Source organism: Macaca fascicularis, chromosome 2 (genome assembly GCF_037993035.2).
Source record: "Macaca fascicularis isolate 582-1 chromosome 2, T2T-MFA8v1.1".
In the NCBI taxonomy this organism is placed as follows: Eukaryota; Metazoa; Chordata; class Mammalia; order Primates; family Cercopithecidae; genus Macaca; species Macaca fascicularis.
Genome location: NC_088376.1, coordinates 127,621,288 through 127,636,911, shown reverse-complemented (window position 1 = coordinate 127,636,911; position 15,624 = coordinate 127,621,288). Strand labels below are relative to the sequence as shown.

Below are 15,624 nucleotides of genomic sequence, written 5' to 3'. Positions count from 1 at the left end.
CAATGTGTGGCTCTGAAAAGTTGACTCTGAATTTCTATACTTCACTTAGCTCATCTGCAAAATGGGAATTATATGGCAGACTTAGCTCAAGGGTCACAGTGAGGATTTGGTGAGATGACATGATTCGACATGGTGACTAGCACATTTTAAGTCTTCCCAAAGTAGACCTCTTTTTAGTACAGTGGCCTTCCGATGGAGGTTTCTGGTGATGACAGCAGTTTGGCTCAGCCTACACCTTATGATGTTGGGCTTCTAAATATCACCTGCCAGCTTCAGGTGAATAATTTGTCCTCACAGTGGTCAGTTTTAGCCACTTTAGAATTATAATGCTCATGAGGCTGTTTGGGAGAAAAAAGTTTAAAAAGACTTTTTAATTCTTTTGAGAATTATTATCACAAAGGATTAACTTGTTAGTAATATTACACTCTGACATATAAATTCACTTAGAGCAGCAGAGGTCCTTCTGATCAAATTTGAATTGTGATTGTATAGGGCTATACATCTGCAGCATTGAGGAATAGATCTCACAGGTCCTGCACATGTTCTTTTTCCCTTTTATCTGGAATACTCTCTTCCCTTGTGGTACCTCTTCATCATAAGACCACCTTGCTCTGAACTTCACCTCAGTCACCCTTTCTCATCCTTCAGGCCTCAACCTAGGTGTCACTTCCTCTCAGAAGCTTTGCCAATCACACCACCCCACTAAATCTGAGTCAGATACTCCTCCACTCAGCTCTCACAGCATCCTCAAATTACTGTATTCTGGCAGTTAGCACCCAGAATTTTCATTGCCTGTTTTCCTCATCTATGTTATCAGTTATTTAAGGTCAGGAAGCTTGTTCACCAGAATCTTCTCTATCATTTAATATGGTACCTACAGCATCAAAAACACCTGTTGAATGAATGAATCTGCGAATGAATGGAGGAACAAAATAATGGATGGCTGGAAGGAAAGAAGAAAGGAAGGGAGGGAGAAAGGAAGGAGGGAAAGATGGAAGCAAAGAAGGAATGAGGAACGGAGGGAGGGAGGAAGGAAGGAGGGAAAGGAGGAAGGAAGGAACAAAGGAAGGAAGGAAGGAAGGAAGGGAGGGAGGAAGGAAGGGATAATAACATAGAACAGTGCCTGCTAATTGATGGACTTTCATCTTTCACTCTATAGAATAAAGGCATTTTAAAATGACTTTTAGAACATGAATTAGGCTGGACACAGTGGCTCATGCCTGTAATCCCAGCACTTTGGGAGGCCAAGGAGGGAGGATCATTGAGCCCCGGAGTTTGAGACCAGTCTAGGCAACATAGTGAGACTCCATATCTACAAAAAAAATAGAAAATTTAGCCGAGTATGGTGGCATGGACCTGTAGTTCCAGCTACTTGCGAGGCTGAGGTGAGAGGATTGCTTAAGCTCAGAAGGTCAAGGCTGCAGTGAGCTGTGATCGGGCCACTGCACTACAGCCTGGGTGACAGAGCAAGACCTTGTCTCAAAAAAATTAAAAATTAAAAAAAAGTACAAACTCTGTTTTTCCTGTAAGAACAGCTGTTTTATTTTTTGTCACAATGCTACAGACAAGCTGTGGCTCAGATATGTCTGACCGTTGCAGAACTACTCACCTCGTTGCTGTTTGGTGCAGTATGGGGACTTGGGCAACTCTGATACATACTTGGATTCTGAGGACTTTTAGTAAGATCAGCTGTAGAATGATTCCCAAGTTCATCTCATTAACACAGAAAAGTTAGAAATGAGCAGCAGGTCCTTGGTCAGTTGATTTCAAAGATTTTCCTGAAGTTAACAGTAGGGAATGGCCAGGTTTTGATGTGCACACAGAGCCAGATACGAACTCTTTATTGCTGATTTTATTAATTTGTTGAACAAACATTTATCAATCACTGGTGAAGTTCCCGGTGTTAGGCATTAGGGATGCTCTAAAAATCTCAAACCACACATAATCTGCTCTGAAAACCCCAAAATGCTGTGGTCATTCTCCTCCCCACCTTCACCACCCGTGCCATTTCTCACTTCCAGCCACCATGCATGCTGAGCCCCTCCTGAGAATGTCCTCTTCCCCTCCTTGCCTGGTGAACTGATGTCCTCCGTCATTCCTCCTGCTCATCGGCTGCTACCTGGGCCCCACTTTGCAGCATCACGGGAATTGCCCTGTTGTTTTTCCTCTTCTCTCCTTGGTGGCTTCTTACTCAGTTACACACTCTGTTACGAAACCCATATCTGCTTACACAACTGCACAAGGTAGCCCTAGGTGTTAAACCCCAAGGGTCACCAGGTAGCCAGCTGAGCTAACACCTGAGACCCCAAGCTGGGAATAGCCGCCACCCTGGGTGTTCTAACAGGGAAAGAGGCAGAGTAGGAAGCCATGGGGGCTGCCTCCCGGGGCCCAGCATAGACCTTGGCTCATTATAAAATCGTGATTGAACTAATGAATGACTTTAAAGTTACAAAGTGTATCCATAGTGTTATTTCTGCCTCCTTCTCCCCACTCCACCCCCTAGCAAATATATACTATTTGGGAGCAAAAATGTCTAAATTCTATATACCTGACTTTAAAATGAGCTTTGAAGTAAGGACTGCTTTTTTTGTTGTTGCCATTTAAAGCAACGCTAGATAAACCGATTTTTCATTGCTGCTTCTCATGACATAAAAACCCAGGAACCCTGTGGTTCTGTGAGTTGCCATCCATACACTGTGCAACAATGGTAACCCGGCACTAGAGAATACAAGGTCTTTCATCCATGGAGAAAATCAACAACCTTAAAAGGTAGAGCCTGTGACTATCTAGTGGTTTTCTTCCCCCCATGGTTAGGGAATTGCACCAAAAGATATATTTGAAAGTGTAAAGCAACTTGATTATAATCTTTAAGCAAAGAAAATTTCTACCCGTTGCATTAAATGATCCTTTTTAGACCATCACTCTGTGGCCAACCTACCTGGCTGAATAAAATACCACCTTCAGGGTTTACTTTAGGTCTTCCTCACCTGCAAATTTGGAAAAGTTCTTTTCCCCCTGTTAATTTCAGCACATTGAAAGGCACATGTAGCTTGCAGAACAATGGACGAGCTGCCCGATTTAGTCCAGCACTGTGATTATTTTCTTTCTGAATTATAGTGTGTAATGAAATGCAAGGAGGCTGGTGGCGTTGCTCATGCTAGTGATTTTTCTAAAAGTCATACTGAAATTAGAGAAAACCTTTTGGAAATTAAAATGAGGCTAATTGAACTTTCCAACTGTTTTTCAGAACTTCTAGATCATATTCCAGGACAGGGAAAAGAGTCATAAATCCTAGAGGGTTGAGGGGGAAGCCATATTACAAAAAGTTGATAAAACCTGATAGCAAGGGCTTTGTTTTCTGATTACCCAGCCCCCATACCCTAGTTAGGATTTAAGATTCCAGGAGAAAACCCTTGCCATGTGATTTTCAGATCTGCTGTTGACTAATTAGGAAACCCTGGGCAGGTCACTTATTAGTTTAATTTTTAATTTTTAATTTCGTAAAAGTTATATTCAAGGTAAATTTTTCCAGCTCCCTTTTCCACCATTGGCAAAATAGTTTTTATGGTAGTTAACCATTCTTTAAGACTGAGAGAGAAATGCTTAACAAGCATAAAGTATTTAGGAACCATTGTATTTCTGCTCTGAACTGTTACTTATTGACGCAGATTAAAGCTTTGTGGATTAGTGAAAACAAGAGAGGATACTGGAAGATTTAGTCCAGGTTTACTGTGCAATAATTAGGATCTTCTCAGAGTTACCTAAGTCCTAATTTTCTAAGGAATTACTTTTTCTATGGGTAGTTAAGTATTTGCATATATCTACACATCACAAATTAACTTTTTCTTTTCTTTTCTTTTTTAACATTCAGTGGCCCTCTATCTCACTTTTTTAATGAAGAAAAAAATGTTATCACTTTGCAGTAGTTCCCAGTATACTCTAGGGGAATAGAAAAACCCCAAAACCACTGAGCTAGAGATGAGCTAGGGAACTGGGCTCAGCCAGCCTCCTGCACTAATTTGAAGTGATTCTGCTCCTCCATGTTCACCTCACAGTGGTTTCAAGTTATGTTTATGCTCCAGAAAAATGAGGAGTGACTCCATATTCTAGATATTGAGGTTTACTCCCAAGCAGCAGAAATTTTGAGTTAAGTTTGCAAGTGACAAGGGGCTACCAGGAAATGCCAGCATATCCCTTCTCCTTCCTAAAGGATCAGGATAGCTCACGAAAGACACAGGTCATACTATATGACCCAGCAATTGCATTACCAAGCATATATACACAAAAGAATGGAAAATAGGTGTTTAAATGTGTACATGAATGTTCATAGCGGCACTATTTACAACAGCCAAATGAGAAACAACCCATATATCATCAACTGAGGAATAGATAAACAAAATGTGGTATATCCATACAATAGAATATTATTCAGCCTTAAAAAGGGATGAAGTATTAATACATGCTGCAGTATGGAAGAACCCTGAAAACATTAAGGGAGAGAAGTCAGGGAGAGAAGAAGGCCACATATTGGATGATTCCATATATGTAAGATACCCAGAATAGGCAAATCTACAGAGACAAAAGGCAGATTGGGGGTTGCTACGGGCTGCAGGAAGGAAAGAATGGGGAGTGACTGCTTAATGGGCACAGGGCTTCCTTTTGCGGTGATGAAATATTCTGGAACTAGATGGGGTGATGGTTGCACCATATTGCAGATGTACTAAATGCCACTGAATTGTACACCTGTGATAGTTAAAATGGTGCATCTTATATTTTGTGTATTTTGTCACCAAAAAAAAAAAAAAAAAAGGCATGGGGCATATCATCGAAGACATTTCTGAATGAAGCTGAGTTCCAAACACAAGTGCCTTTGAGGCAAGGCAGGTGCTAAAAGGAAAGGCTGCCCATTAGATGAAAAAGAGAGGTGGGGTCTGTGGTTCTCCGTAAAGATACTAAAATTAGACATTTAAAAAGACAGTGTGCTAGCTGGGCATGATGGCTCACACCTGTAATCCCAGCACTTTGGGAGGCCAAGGCAGGAGGATCCCTCGAACCCAGGAGATCAAGACCAACCTGGGCAACGTAGTGAGACTCATCCTACAAAATACTAAAAAATTAGCTGGGCATGGTGGCTCATGCCTGTAGTCTCAGCTACTTGGGACTAAAATGTGGGAGGATGGGTTGAGCCAGGGAAGTTGAGGCTATAGCAAACTGTGATCACACCACTGCACTCCAACCTGGACGACAGAGGGAGACTTTGTCCCAAAGAAAAAAAAAAAGAAAAGAAAGAAAAGAAAAGACAACATTCTAACCACACAACAAAAATCACAGTTGTTAGATAAGCCCTTTGCCAACAAGATATTCAATCCCTGGCCTAAAAGAAACCGCAGCAGTCTTTGGCACGGTTTTCAGTTAGCTCACCGGGGCTTCCCAGTGCAGTCAAGAGTCTTGAAATGCTGGGGTGACACAGAAGCTTTAGATACAATAGGCTTTCAGTGACCTTTAGAACACAGGGCACTAAGGATAAACTTCAGGGGTAGGGTTTGCTGTTGGTTAAAGCAAAACAAAGAAGAATCTGTGGATGCAATGGAGATTATCCTAGAATGAAACATACCACTTGCTCTGTAATCATCCCTTGACTTATGGGAATAAACATAGCTGTCCCATCCACCTCACAAAGAGATGTGTGACCTGGGGCAAGTAACTTAGGCTCTCAAAGCCCCATTTTCTTCATGTGGAAAATGGAATTACAGTAATTGTTAACTCTCGCTACCTGTCTTCTTTGTTGTCTGCCTTTGCTACTAACATATAAGCTCCTCTCTGAAAACAGGGAATGTGCCATTTGTGTGCACTCTTGTTCACCCAGGAGCTGTCACAGGGCCTGACACCTAGTAGGAACTTAGTGGATATTTGCAGAATGATGTGGGATGAGAGCAGTTCCTCTGGAGAAGAAAAGGCACCTGGGGCCACAGGAAAGCCCTCTTCAAATAGCTGGAGGAGATTACTTGTGAGAGCTGAAACTTTCCTTTACGCTTCCCTGGAATAGAAAACTAGGACAAGGGCCTGGAACATACAAAGAGATTTGTTTGATTCCATGTTATGAAATGAGACGGCTACCTGGGCAGGTACTGATGTCCCTAACCCTGGAGGTATTTAGACACCAGTTTGGTAAACATTTGGCCATAAGTGTTAAAGCAAGTCACTTGTGAGTAGGGGTTCCAAGTAAATAGGATTTAAGGTCCTTTCTAAACTGAGATTGACTCATTTATACTTTCGTTCCTTCATTTAGACAGCCCGGTGGTGAATGCCAGGAACAGAGTTGTTAGGTAACTGCAGTAAAATGAAGAGTTCTCGGCCAGGCGCGGTGGCTCACGCTTGTAATCCCAGCACTTTGGGAGGCCGAGGCAGGCAGATCACGAGGTCAGGAGATTGAGACCATCCTGGCTAACACGGTGAAACCCCATTTCTACTAAAAATACAAAAAAATTAGCCTGGCATGGTGGTGGGCACCTGTAGTCCCAGCTACTCGGGAGGATGAGGCAAGAGAATGGCGTGAACCCGGGAGGCAGAGCTTGCGGTGAGCCGAGATCGCGACACTGCACTCCAGCCTGGGTGACAGAGTGAGACTTCATCTCAAAAAAAAAAAAAAAAGAGGAGTTCTCTGGCAATCCCTGCCCTCAGGGCTCTTATGATCTTAAAGGCTATATAGACAGGTAAACACATAATTACAGTCATAGGATATAAATAACTATGGTTTATTCTTCCCTTTTGTTTGTCTTTAACAGTGCACCAAAACCTGCGGTGAAGGCTCCAGGTACCGCAAGGTGGTGTGTGTGGATGACAGCAAAAATGAGGTGCATGGTGCACGCTGTGACGTGAGCAAGCGGCCGGCAGACCACGAAAGCTGTAGTTTGCAACCCTGCGAGTATGTCTGGATCACAGGAGAATGGTCAGAGGTACCGTCCTGGGGACTGTAACTGTGGTCGGCTCAGCCATGGCCTAAGAGCAGCAGAGGGATGAGTGCAGGAATGTGGGAGACTTGAGGCTACCTGCCCGATCTGCCACTGTGAACTGTGTGTTTTCTGACAAGTCCTCAGCCTTCCCAAACTGGAATTCCTTGTATGCAAAGTGGGAGAGATGTATGAGATGGTCTCTGAGTCCCTTCAGGTCACATTCTGTGATTTACCTTGATGTCCTATTGGCATAAAGAAGAAATTATTGCAGGGGCTGCAAACTCATAGGATGCTTTGAGGTGCCTGAAGACAGTTAAGTATAAGAAAATATTGTAGTGCCAGGGATACAAAAGGGAGAGGTGGTGACTGTGACAAACTAGCATATGCTGTGTGAAGGAAGCAGAATCTCTTTCACTCCAGCTGTGGCCATGCAGAAATGTGGTCTAGCGTTACCAGACCTGATTTCTCAAAAGAGGCTAAAAATCTGGACTAGTATGTGAGATTTCCTAACTTGAAAATGGGGGCTCAAATTTTTGGTTTTAAAATGTTGTAAGGGGCAAACAAACCCTTTCATGAATCAGATGTGTTTTGCCTGTTTAACAAACAGCTTCAGAGGAACAAAATAATTTTCTATAATATCCAAAGTATCTCAAGTACCATTTTTTTTCATATATCCTCCTGCACACAATGCTTATCTAGATCCTTTTTATTGGTAATAAACCAATAGTAATTATAGCATGATTATATTATATTCAAACATCATAATATGTTCATGTCTATATGAGAGATCTATAGCGTTCAAACCAGTTGTCATTTGCACAAAAGTATTTAGAGCTTTGAAAGGGAGGCATCTGGACTCACAGTAAAGGTACTGAAAATTGTTAGGTAATATGATTGCTGCCACTGGGTCTCTTCAAAGTTTGACAGGGCAGCAATTTCACATGTTAATGAGATGAATATTTGCATTTAGATGATGTGTGTGTTGAGTGTTGAATTGCTTCCTGCACTAAAGCTGATCCCAAAGTCTTTTCTAATTATCTCTTCCTATCCTTTATTCCTGTAAATTTTGTCCTTCGAGGGGGCATTTGGCAGTGTCTGGAGACAGTTTGGTTGTGACAACTGGGGAAAGGGGACCCTACTGGCCAGGGTTGGAAGGTGAAGGCCAGGGATAGGGCTAAACATCCGATAGTGCACAGCGCAGCCCTCACAATACAGAATTATCTGGCCCAAATGTCAGTGGTGCTGAGGCTGGGAAACCCTGCTTGACCCCAACCTTGCATCTTCTTGGTATGCCCTGAATAGTACCGTATGCCCTTAGAGAGTGAAGAGGAGACATGGTTCTGATCTTTAGGAAATTGATTTGCTCTTGGCCAGCCAGGAACATGTGGAATCCAAATGAGTGTTCAGAATAGTTCTTGACATTGGGTTTGAGGCATAGGTTCCAACCCATCCAGATCCCAACGCAGGGGGATCTCACCTTTCACCTGGCCAAGACTGACCTCTTAATCTTATCTCCTGTGTAGTACTTTTGATATGCTGAAAGAGTTTTGATCTCTTTCTAAGACTTGAGTCAAATTACTCCTATAGCTTTAATATAACCGTAACCCCCAAAAGATGAGACAGGGAGAAGATTGAAAAGAAAAAAGGAAGCCTTCCACATTTCTGTAAATTCGCAGGTGTATCATGAATTGAAAAGTCTGAAAATTTATGGGCAACAACTAGAGGGCTGGAAACAGTATTTAGTACAGATACAAGGACCATCGGGAAAGAAGCCTGCAACGAGGGGAGAGGGGCCGAAAGGGACTGGCACCAGCTTTCTCTCTAGAAAAGAAGACATACCTTCTCCTTGGGACCTCTATTACCTGGAGGCCTCTTTGTATGTTTTTCTCTGAGCTCTGCTCCACCTGAATTGGAGGAGGCCCGAGCTAGACTCGCAAAGAAGAGCTCTGTCAGTCCTGATTGACACATGCATTTTCTAGTGGGGACTGAAGTGTACAGCTCATGCAGGGAGCTCACACTCTTACTGTTTTGCTTTGCTGTTATTTTCAATTTAGAAAAGTAATACATGCTCATGTGGAACCAAGCACATACATGAAGACATGCAGAGTCTACAGTATGAGCTTCTCTCTGAAATGGTTTGAGGAAACCAGCAGCAGTCAACATTTTCACAATGCTGATATCAGCTGGCTGAGAGCATCTCTTCTTGCCAGCTTCTTTACAGAGATGTGGAGGCCTCTACATTTAGCCTGACCATATTTGGGGCTCAGTTTCATCAGCAAATGCCTGTCACCCACTGGGCTCCCCCTCCACGTAAATAGCTAGGGGACTGCTTTTGCTCCTGGTTTGTAGGGGTCAAGAGTCTCATTCCTTGCCTCTCTCAAACACACAACTTTGTTTAAGTTAGTATGGACTGATGTCAATGCATGCAAGCACTGGGTTAGACACTAAGATTACCCACAGCTTGGACAGAGTTTGTTAGCCATCTGCATGAAACACCCCGGGCTGGCCTTACACTTTCCTGGCCTGGTGTCAACTTGGCCTTCAAACATTTGAACAGCAGCAGCCAAAGAAGGAAGAAATGTACACAGAGCATTTCTATGTCTCGAGCCAACTGGAAGGGAAGGCCCAGGGATGCTCTGCATGCCTCTAGCCGGACTTGTTCTCTCCTGCCTCTGGGATTTCTTCAAGGAGAGCCTTTTCCCTGGAAAAGTTGCAGGAGAAGAAAGCCATGTGACTAAAAGCAGGAGGAGACATTAGGGCAGAGCAGACACTGTGGCTTCTAACTGCCCTTGAGAATTGATGAAAGCTGTGGTCCCTTACCCCAGAAAAAGCATAACACACCACATGTAGTATACTGTTTTGGGGTGTTTATCCCACCCTCACCCAAGAACCTTAAGTCTAGAGAATACCGGCGCTCTACCCCAAGTTTATGAAGCACGTTTACAAAAGATGACCAGTTATTTGATGCCGTTGTCTAAAAATATCATCAAATATCATCAAAACTAAATTAATTGTAACTTAGTTTTATTTTTTAAATAGAAAACAATAAAAAAAAATTTAACTAAGGAGGTTGAATGTTGGGACACTATAACAATGTGTATTTCTTCTCCATTTCTGTATTGATTGAGTATGTTTAAATGCCATCGAGTTAGGATAGAAGAGTACAGATGAGGGCATGATATAGAGCAAGAGGTAGAAAAGCAGAAAGGTAACATGCCAGTCAACATCTATAGCCTAGCCGGGTGTGGTGGCGCGCACCTGTAATCCCAACTACTTGGGAGGCTGAGGCATGAGAATCACTTGAACCTGGGAGGCAGAGGTTGCAGTGAGCAGAGATCATGTCACTGCACTTCAGCCTGGACAACAGAGTGAGATGCAATCTCAAAAAAAAAAAAAAATCTATAGCCAAGGAGAGAGAGGGGAGAAGGAAATTAAATGGAGAGCAAGTAGGAAAGCAAACAGCACCAAGGAGGGAAGGAAAACAGTCCCAGAGTCCCCTTTGGCTCAATGCTTGGATTTCACACTCAAAATGCCAACTCACGGGTCAGCTGCTGTCTCCTCTTCCCTCCCAATTTGGTGGTCATCATAGATTTAGAAAAGAGCAGTTTGCCAACCTGTGCAGTTGGGCTGAAGATGCAAACCAAATGAATGACAGCTGGAGCACCTCCCCCTCCTCCTCCCCTCAAAACCTCCAGAAGGGGCTTGAGGGATCCCCACCTGCAGTGGAGACTGAGAAGATGCCAGTGGAAGCACCAGATCCCCGAGGCACCCTGTAGGGTTGCCTGTCTCCTGTGTGCTCAGGGCCTGCCGCTTGAAATGAATAAATAAGCTAATGAAGTGGGAGCTTTCTGCAGCATAGTCACACGGTCAGCGCTCGGTGTGGAGGTCAGGGGCCTATTGTGGGCTGCCCCAGGAACTGCTCGAACCTCTCCTCTCAACCCCTGTCTTTGCAGTGCTCAGTGACCTGTGGAAAAGGCTACAAACAAAGGCTTGTCTCATGCAGCGAGATTTACACCGGGAAGGAGAATTATGAATACAGCTACCAAACCACTGTCAACTGCCCGGGCACGCAGCCCCCCAGTGTTCACCCCTGTTACCTGAGGGAGTGCCCTGTCTCGGCCACCTGGAGAGTTGGCAACTGGGGAAGTGTAAGTAGAAGACTGAGCGCTCAAATCTGAAAACCCTTGGATCTCAACCCCGTATTAAACATGTCCTGCCTAACCCACTCTCCTTAGTAACTCTACTTCCGGGAGAGACCCTGGAGTTAGCAACTTGAAATGGGCTGACAGGGATCAAAGGGACTTCTTTCTGTTTACCAAGGTGGCTTGGTGCTTAGAACATGGGCTCTGAAGCCAGACAGTCTGGATCTGAACCCTGGTTCTGCCACTTCCCAGGTGAACAACCTTGGGCAAGTTGCAAAACTTTTGTGTCTCAGTTTTCTCATCTGCAAAACTGGTAGTTGTGAAGATGAAATGAGTTTACACAGGTTGAGCATCCCTAGTCCAGAAATCCAAAATGCTAGAAAATCCAAACGTGTTTTAGTGCCAATATGACACTGTAATGAAATGCTCCTTGGAGCATCTTGAGTTTCAGATGTTCAGATTAGGGATATCCAACTAGTAATACTGCAAATATTCCAAAATCTGAAAAAAAAAAAATCTGAAATGCAAAATACTTCTGGTCCCCAGCACTTCCAATAGACCTGTATATATAAAGCACTTAGGTTATAATGGCAAATATTTTGTGTATATTTTATTGCAAATTTTTTTTTAAAAAAAAGCATTTAAATCTGATACTCATAAGAGTTACGGAAGGAGTAGTTATTGTTGCTTATGTTGTTAAGAAGTCTGTATGTTCTAGTGCTTCTGTATAAGAAATACTTCATTGCGTTGGGGTACAACAAGGCAGAATATTTTAAATTGGGACTGCCCTGGAAGACTGTCACAGCCCCCCTGGCTCTGCACCAGGCAGCTCTTAAGCTGGAAAACTGGTCAGGCAGCCAGCCACGATAGCTCACACCTGTAATCCCAGCACTTCGAGAGGCCGAGGTGGGCGGACCATGAGATCAGCAGATCGAGACCAGCCTGGCCATCATGGTGAAATCCTGTCTCTACTTAAAATACAAAATTTTTAAAATTATTATTATACTTTAAGTTCTAGGGTACATGTGTACAGCGTGCAGGTTTGTTACATATGTATACATGTGCCATGTTGGTGTGCTGCACCCATTAACTCATCATTTACATTAGGTATATCTCCTAATGCTATCCCTCCCACCTCCCCCCAGCCCACGATAGGCCCCAGTGTGTGATGTTCCCCACCCTGTATCCAAGTGTTCTCATTGTTCAGTTCCCACCTATGAGTGAGAACATTTGATGTTTGGTTTTCTGTCCTTGCGATAGTTTGCTCAGAATGATGGTTTCTAGCTTCATCCATGTCCCTACAAAGGACATGAACTCATCCTTTTTCATGGCTACATAGTATTCCATGGTGTAAATGTGCCACATTTTCTTAATCTGGTCTATCATTGATGGACATTTGAGTTGGTTCCAAGTCTTTGCTATTGTGAATGGTGCCGCAATAAACATACGTGTGCATGTGTCTTTATAGCAGCGTGATTTATAATCCTTTGAGTATATACCCAGTAATGGAATGGCTGGGTCAAATGGTATTTCTAGTTCTAGATCCTTGAGGAATCACCACACAATCTTCCACAATGGTTGAACTAGTTTACAGTCCCACCAACAGTGTAAAACTGTTCCTATTTCTCCACATTCTCTCCAGCACCTGTTGTTTCCTGACTTCTTAGTGATCGCCATTCTAGCTGGTGTGAGATGGTATCTCATTGTGGTTTTGATTTTGCATTTCTCTGATGGCTCGTGATGATGAGCATTTTTTCATGTGTCTGTTGGCTGCATAAATGTCTTCTTTTGAGAAGTGTCTGTTCCTATCCTTCACCAACTTTTGGGGTTGTTTATTTCTTGTGAATTTGTTTGAGTTCTTTGTAGATTCTGGATATTAGCCCTTTGTCAGATGGGTAGATTGAAAAAATTTTCTCCCATTCTGTAGGTTGCCTGTTCACTCTGATGGTAGTTTCTTTTGCTGTGCAGAAGCTCTTTAGTTTAATTAGATCCCATTTGTCAATTTTGACTTTTGTTGCCATTGCTTTTGGTGTTTTAGTCATGAAGTCCTTGCCCATGCCTATGTCCTGAATGGTATTGCCTAGGTTTTCTTCTAGGGTTTTTATGGTTTTAGGTTTGAATTTAAGTCTTTAATCCATCTTGAATTAATTTTTGTATAAGGTGTAAGGAAGGGATCCAGTTTCAGCTTTGTACATATGGCTAGCCAGTTTTCCTAGCACCATTTATTAAATAGGGACTCCTTCCCCATTGCTTGTTTTTGTCAGGTTTGTCAAAGATCAGATGGGTGTAGATGTGTAGTATTATTTCTGAGGGCTCTGTTCTGTTCCATTGCTCTATATCTCTGTTTTGGTACCAGTACCATGCTGTTTTGGTTACTGTAGGCTTGTAGTACAGTTTGAAGTCAGGTAGCGTGATGCCTCCAGCTTTATTCTTTTTGCTTAGGATTGTCTTGGCAATGCGGGCTCTTTTTTGGTTCCATGTGAACTTTAAAGTAGTTTTTTCCAATTCTGTCAAGAAAGTCATTGGTAGCTTGATGGGGATGGCATTGAACCTAAAAATTGCCTTGAGCAGTATGGCCATTTTCACGATATTGATTCTTCCTATTCATGAGCATGGAATGTTCTTCCGTTTGTTTGTGTTCTCTTTTATTTCGTTGAGCAGTGGTTTGTAGTTATCCTTGAAGAGGTCCTTTACATCCCTTGTAAGTTAGATTCCTAGGTATTTTATTCTCTTTGAAGCAATTGTGAATGGGAGTTCACTCATGATTTGGCTCTCTGTTTGTCTGTTATTGGTATATAGGAATGCTTGTGATTTTTGCACATTGATTTTGTATCCTGAGACTTCACTGAAGTTGCTTATCAGCTTAAAGAGATTTTAGGGTGAGACATACAATCATGTCATCTGCAAACAGGGACAATTTGACTTCCTCTTTTCCTAATCGAATACCCTTTATTTCTTTCTCATGCCTGATTGTCCTGGCCAGAACTTCCAACACTATGTTGAATAGGAGTGGTAAGAGAGGGCATCCCAGTCTTATGCCAGTTTTCAAAGGGAATGCCTCCAGTTTTTGCTCATTCAGTATGATATTGACTGTGGGTTTGTCATAAATAGCTCTTACTGAGATATGTCCCATCAATACCTAGTTTATTGAGAGTTTTTAGCATGAAGGACTGTTGAATTTTGTTGAAGGCCGTTTCTGCATGTATTGAGATAATCATGTGGTCTTTGTCTTTGGCTGTGTTTATCTGATGGATTATGTTTATTGATTTGTATATGTTGAACCAGCCTTGCATCCCAGGGATGAAACCAACTTGATCGTGGTGGATAAGCTTTTTGATGTGCTGCTGGATTTGGTTTGCCAGTATTTTATTGAGGATTTTCGCATCGAGGTTCATCAGGGATGTTGGTCTAAAATTATCTTTTTTTGTTGTGTCTCTGCCAGACTTTGATATCAGGATGATGCTGGCCTCATAAAATGAGTTAGGGTGGATTCCCTCTTTCTCCATTGATTGGAATAGTTTCAGAAGGAATGGTCCCAGCTCCTCTTTGTACCTCTGGTACAATTCAGCCATGAATCCATCTGGTCCTGGACTTTTTTTGTTTGGTAGGCTATTAATTGTCTCAATTTCAGAGCCTGTTATTGGTGTATTAAGTGATTTAGCTTCTTCCTGGTTCTTGGGAGGGTGTACGTGTCCAGGAATTTATCCATTTCTTCTAGATTTTCTAGTTTATTTGCATAGAGGTGTTTACAGTATTCTCTGATGGTAGTTTGTATTTCTTTGGGATCGGTGGTGATATCCCCTATATCATTTTTTTATTGTGTCTATTTGATTCTTCTCTCTTTTTTTATTAGTCTTGCTAGCAGTCTATCAATTTTGTTGATCTTTTCAAAATACCACCTCCTGGATTCATTGATTTTTTAAAGGGTTTTTTTGTGTCTCTATCTCCTTCAGTTCTGCTTTGATCTTAGTTATTTCTTGCCTTCTGCTAGCTTTTGAATGTGTTTGCTATTGCTTCTCTAGTTCTTTTAATTGTGATGTTAGGGTGTCAATTTTAGATCTTTCCTGCTTTCTCTCCTGGGCATTTAGTGCTATAAATTTCCCTCTTCACACTGCTTTAATAAAATACAAAAAGTAGCTGGGCGAGATGGTGCACACCTGTAGTCCCAGCTACTAGGGAGGCTGAACAGGAGAATCGCTTGAACCTGGGAGGTGGAGGTTGCAGTGAGCCGAGATCATGCCATTGCACTCTGACCTGGGCAAGAAGAACAAAACTCCATATCAAAAAACAAAAAGAGAAAAAGAAAAAGAAAGAATTGAAAAGTGATCAGGGAAAAGTGTATGATGAGTTGGAAGCAGTTAGGGTATGACCTTGAACAAATTCCTTAATATTTGAGCCCCAATCTCACCTGTAAAAATAAGATAATGGTAATACTATCTCATAGGGGTACAGTGAAGCTTAAATGAAAAAACTATGTGTGTGTGTGTGTGTGTAAAATTACACAAATTTTATACATACGTATAAGTGTT

The 15,624-nt window shown here is 42.4% G+C and overlaps 1 protein-coding gene across 4 annotated transcripts in view; it reads left to right on the top strand.

The window, feature by feature from the left end:
• The window catches only part of ADAMTS9 (ADAM metallopeptidase with thrombospondin type 1 motif 9), a 175,066-nt gene that overhangs the window by 131,800 nt on the left and 27,642 nt on the right, over positions 1-15,624 (top strand). For all 4 annotated transcript variants that reach the window (XM_005547537.4, XM_065538720.1, XM_045384825.2 and 1 more), the window contains 2 exons: positions 6,786-6,956; positions 10,907-11,101. In XM_005547537.4, the coding sequence (XP_005547594.3) occupies positions 6,786-6,956; positions 10,907-11,101 (366 nt within the window). The remainder of the gene's footprint in view (positions 1-6,785; positions 6,957-10,906; positions 11,102-15,624) is intronic.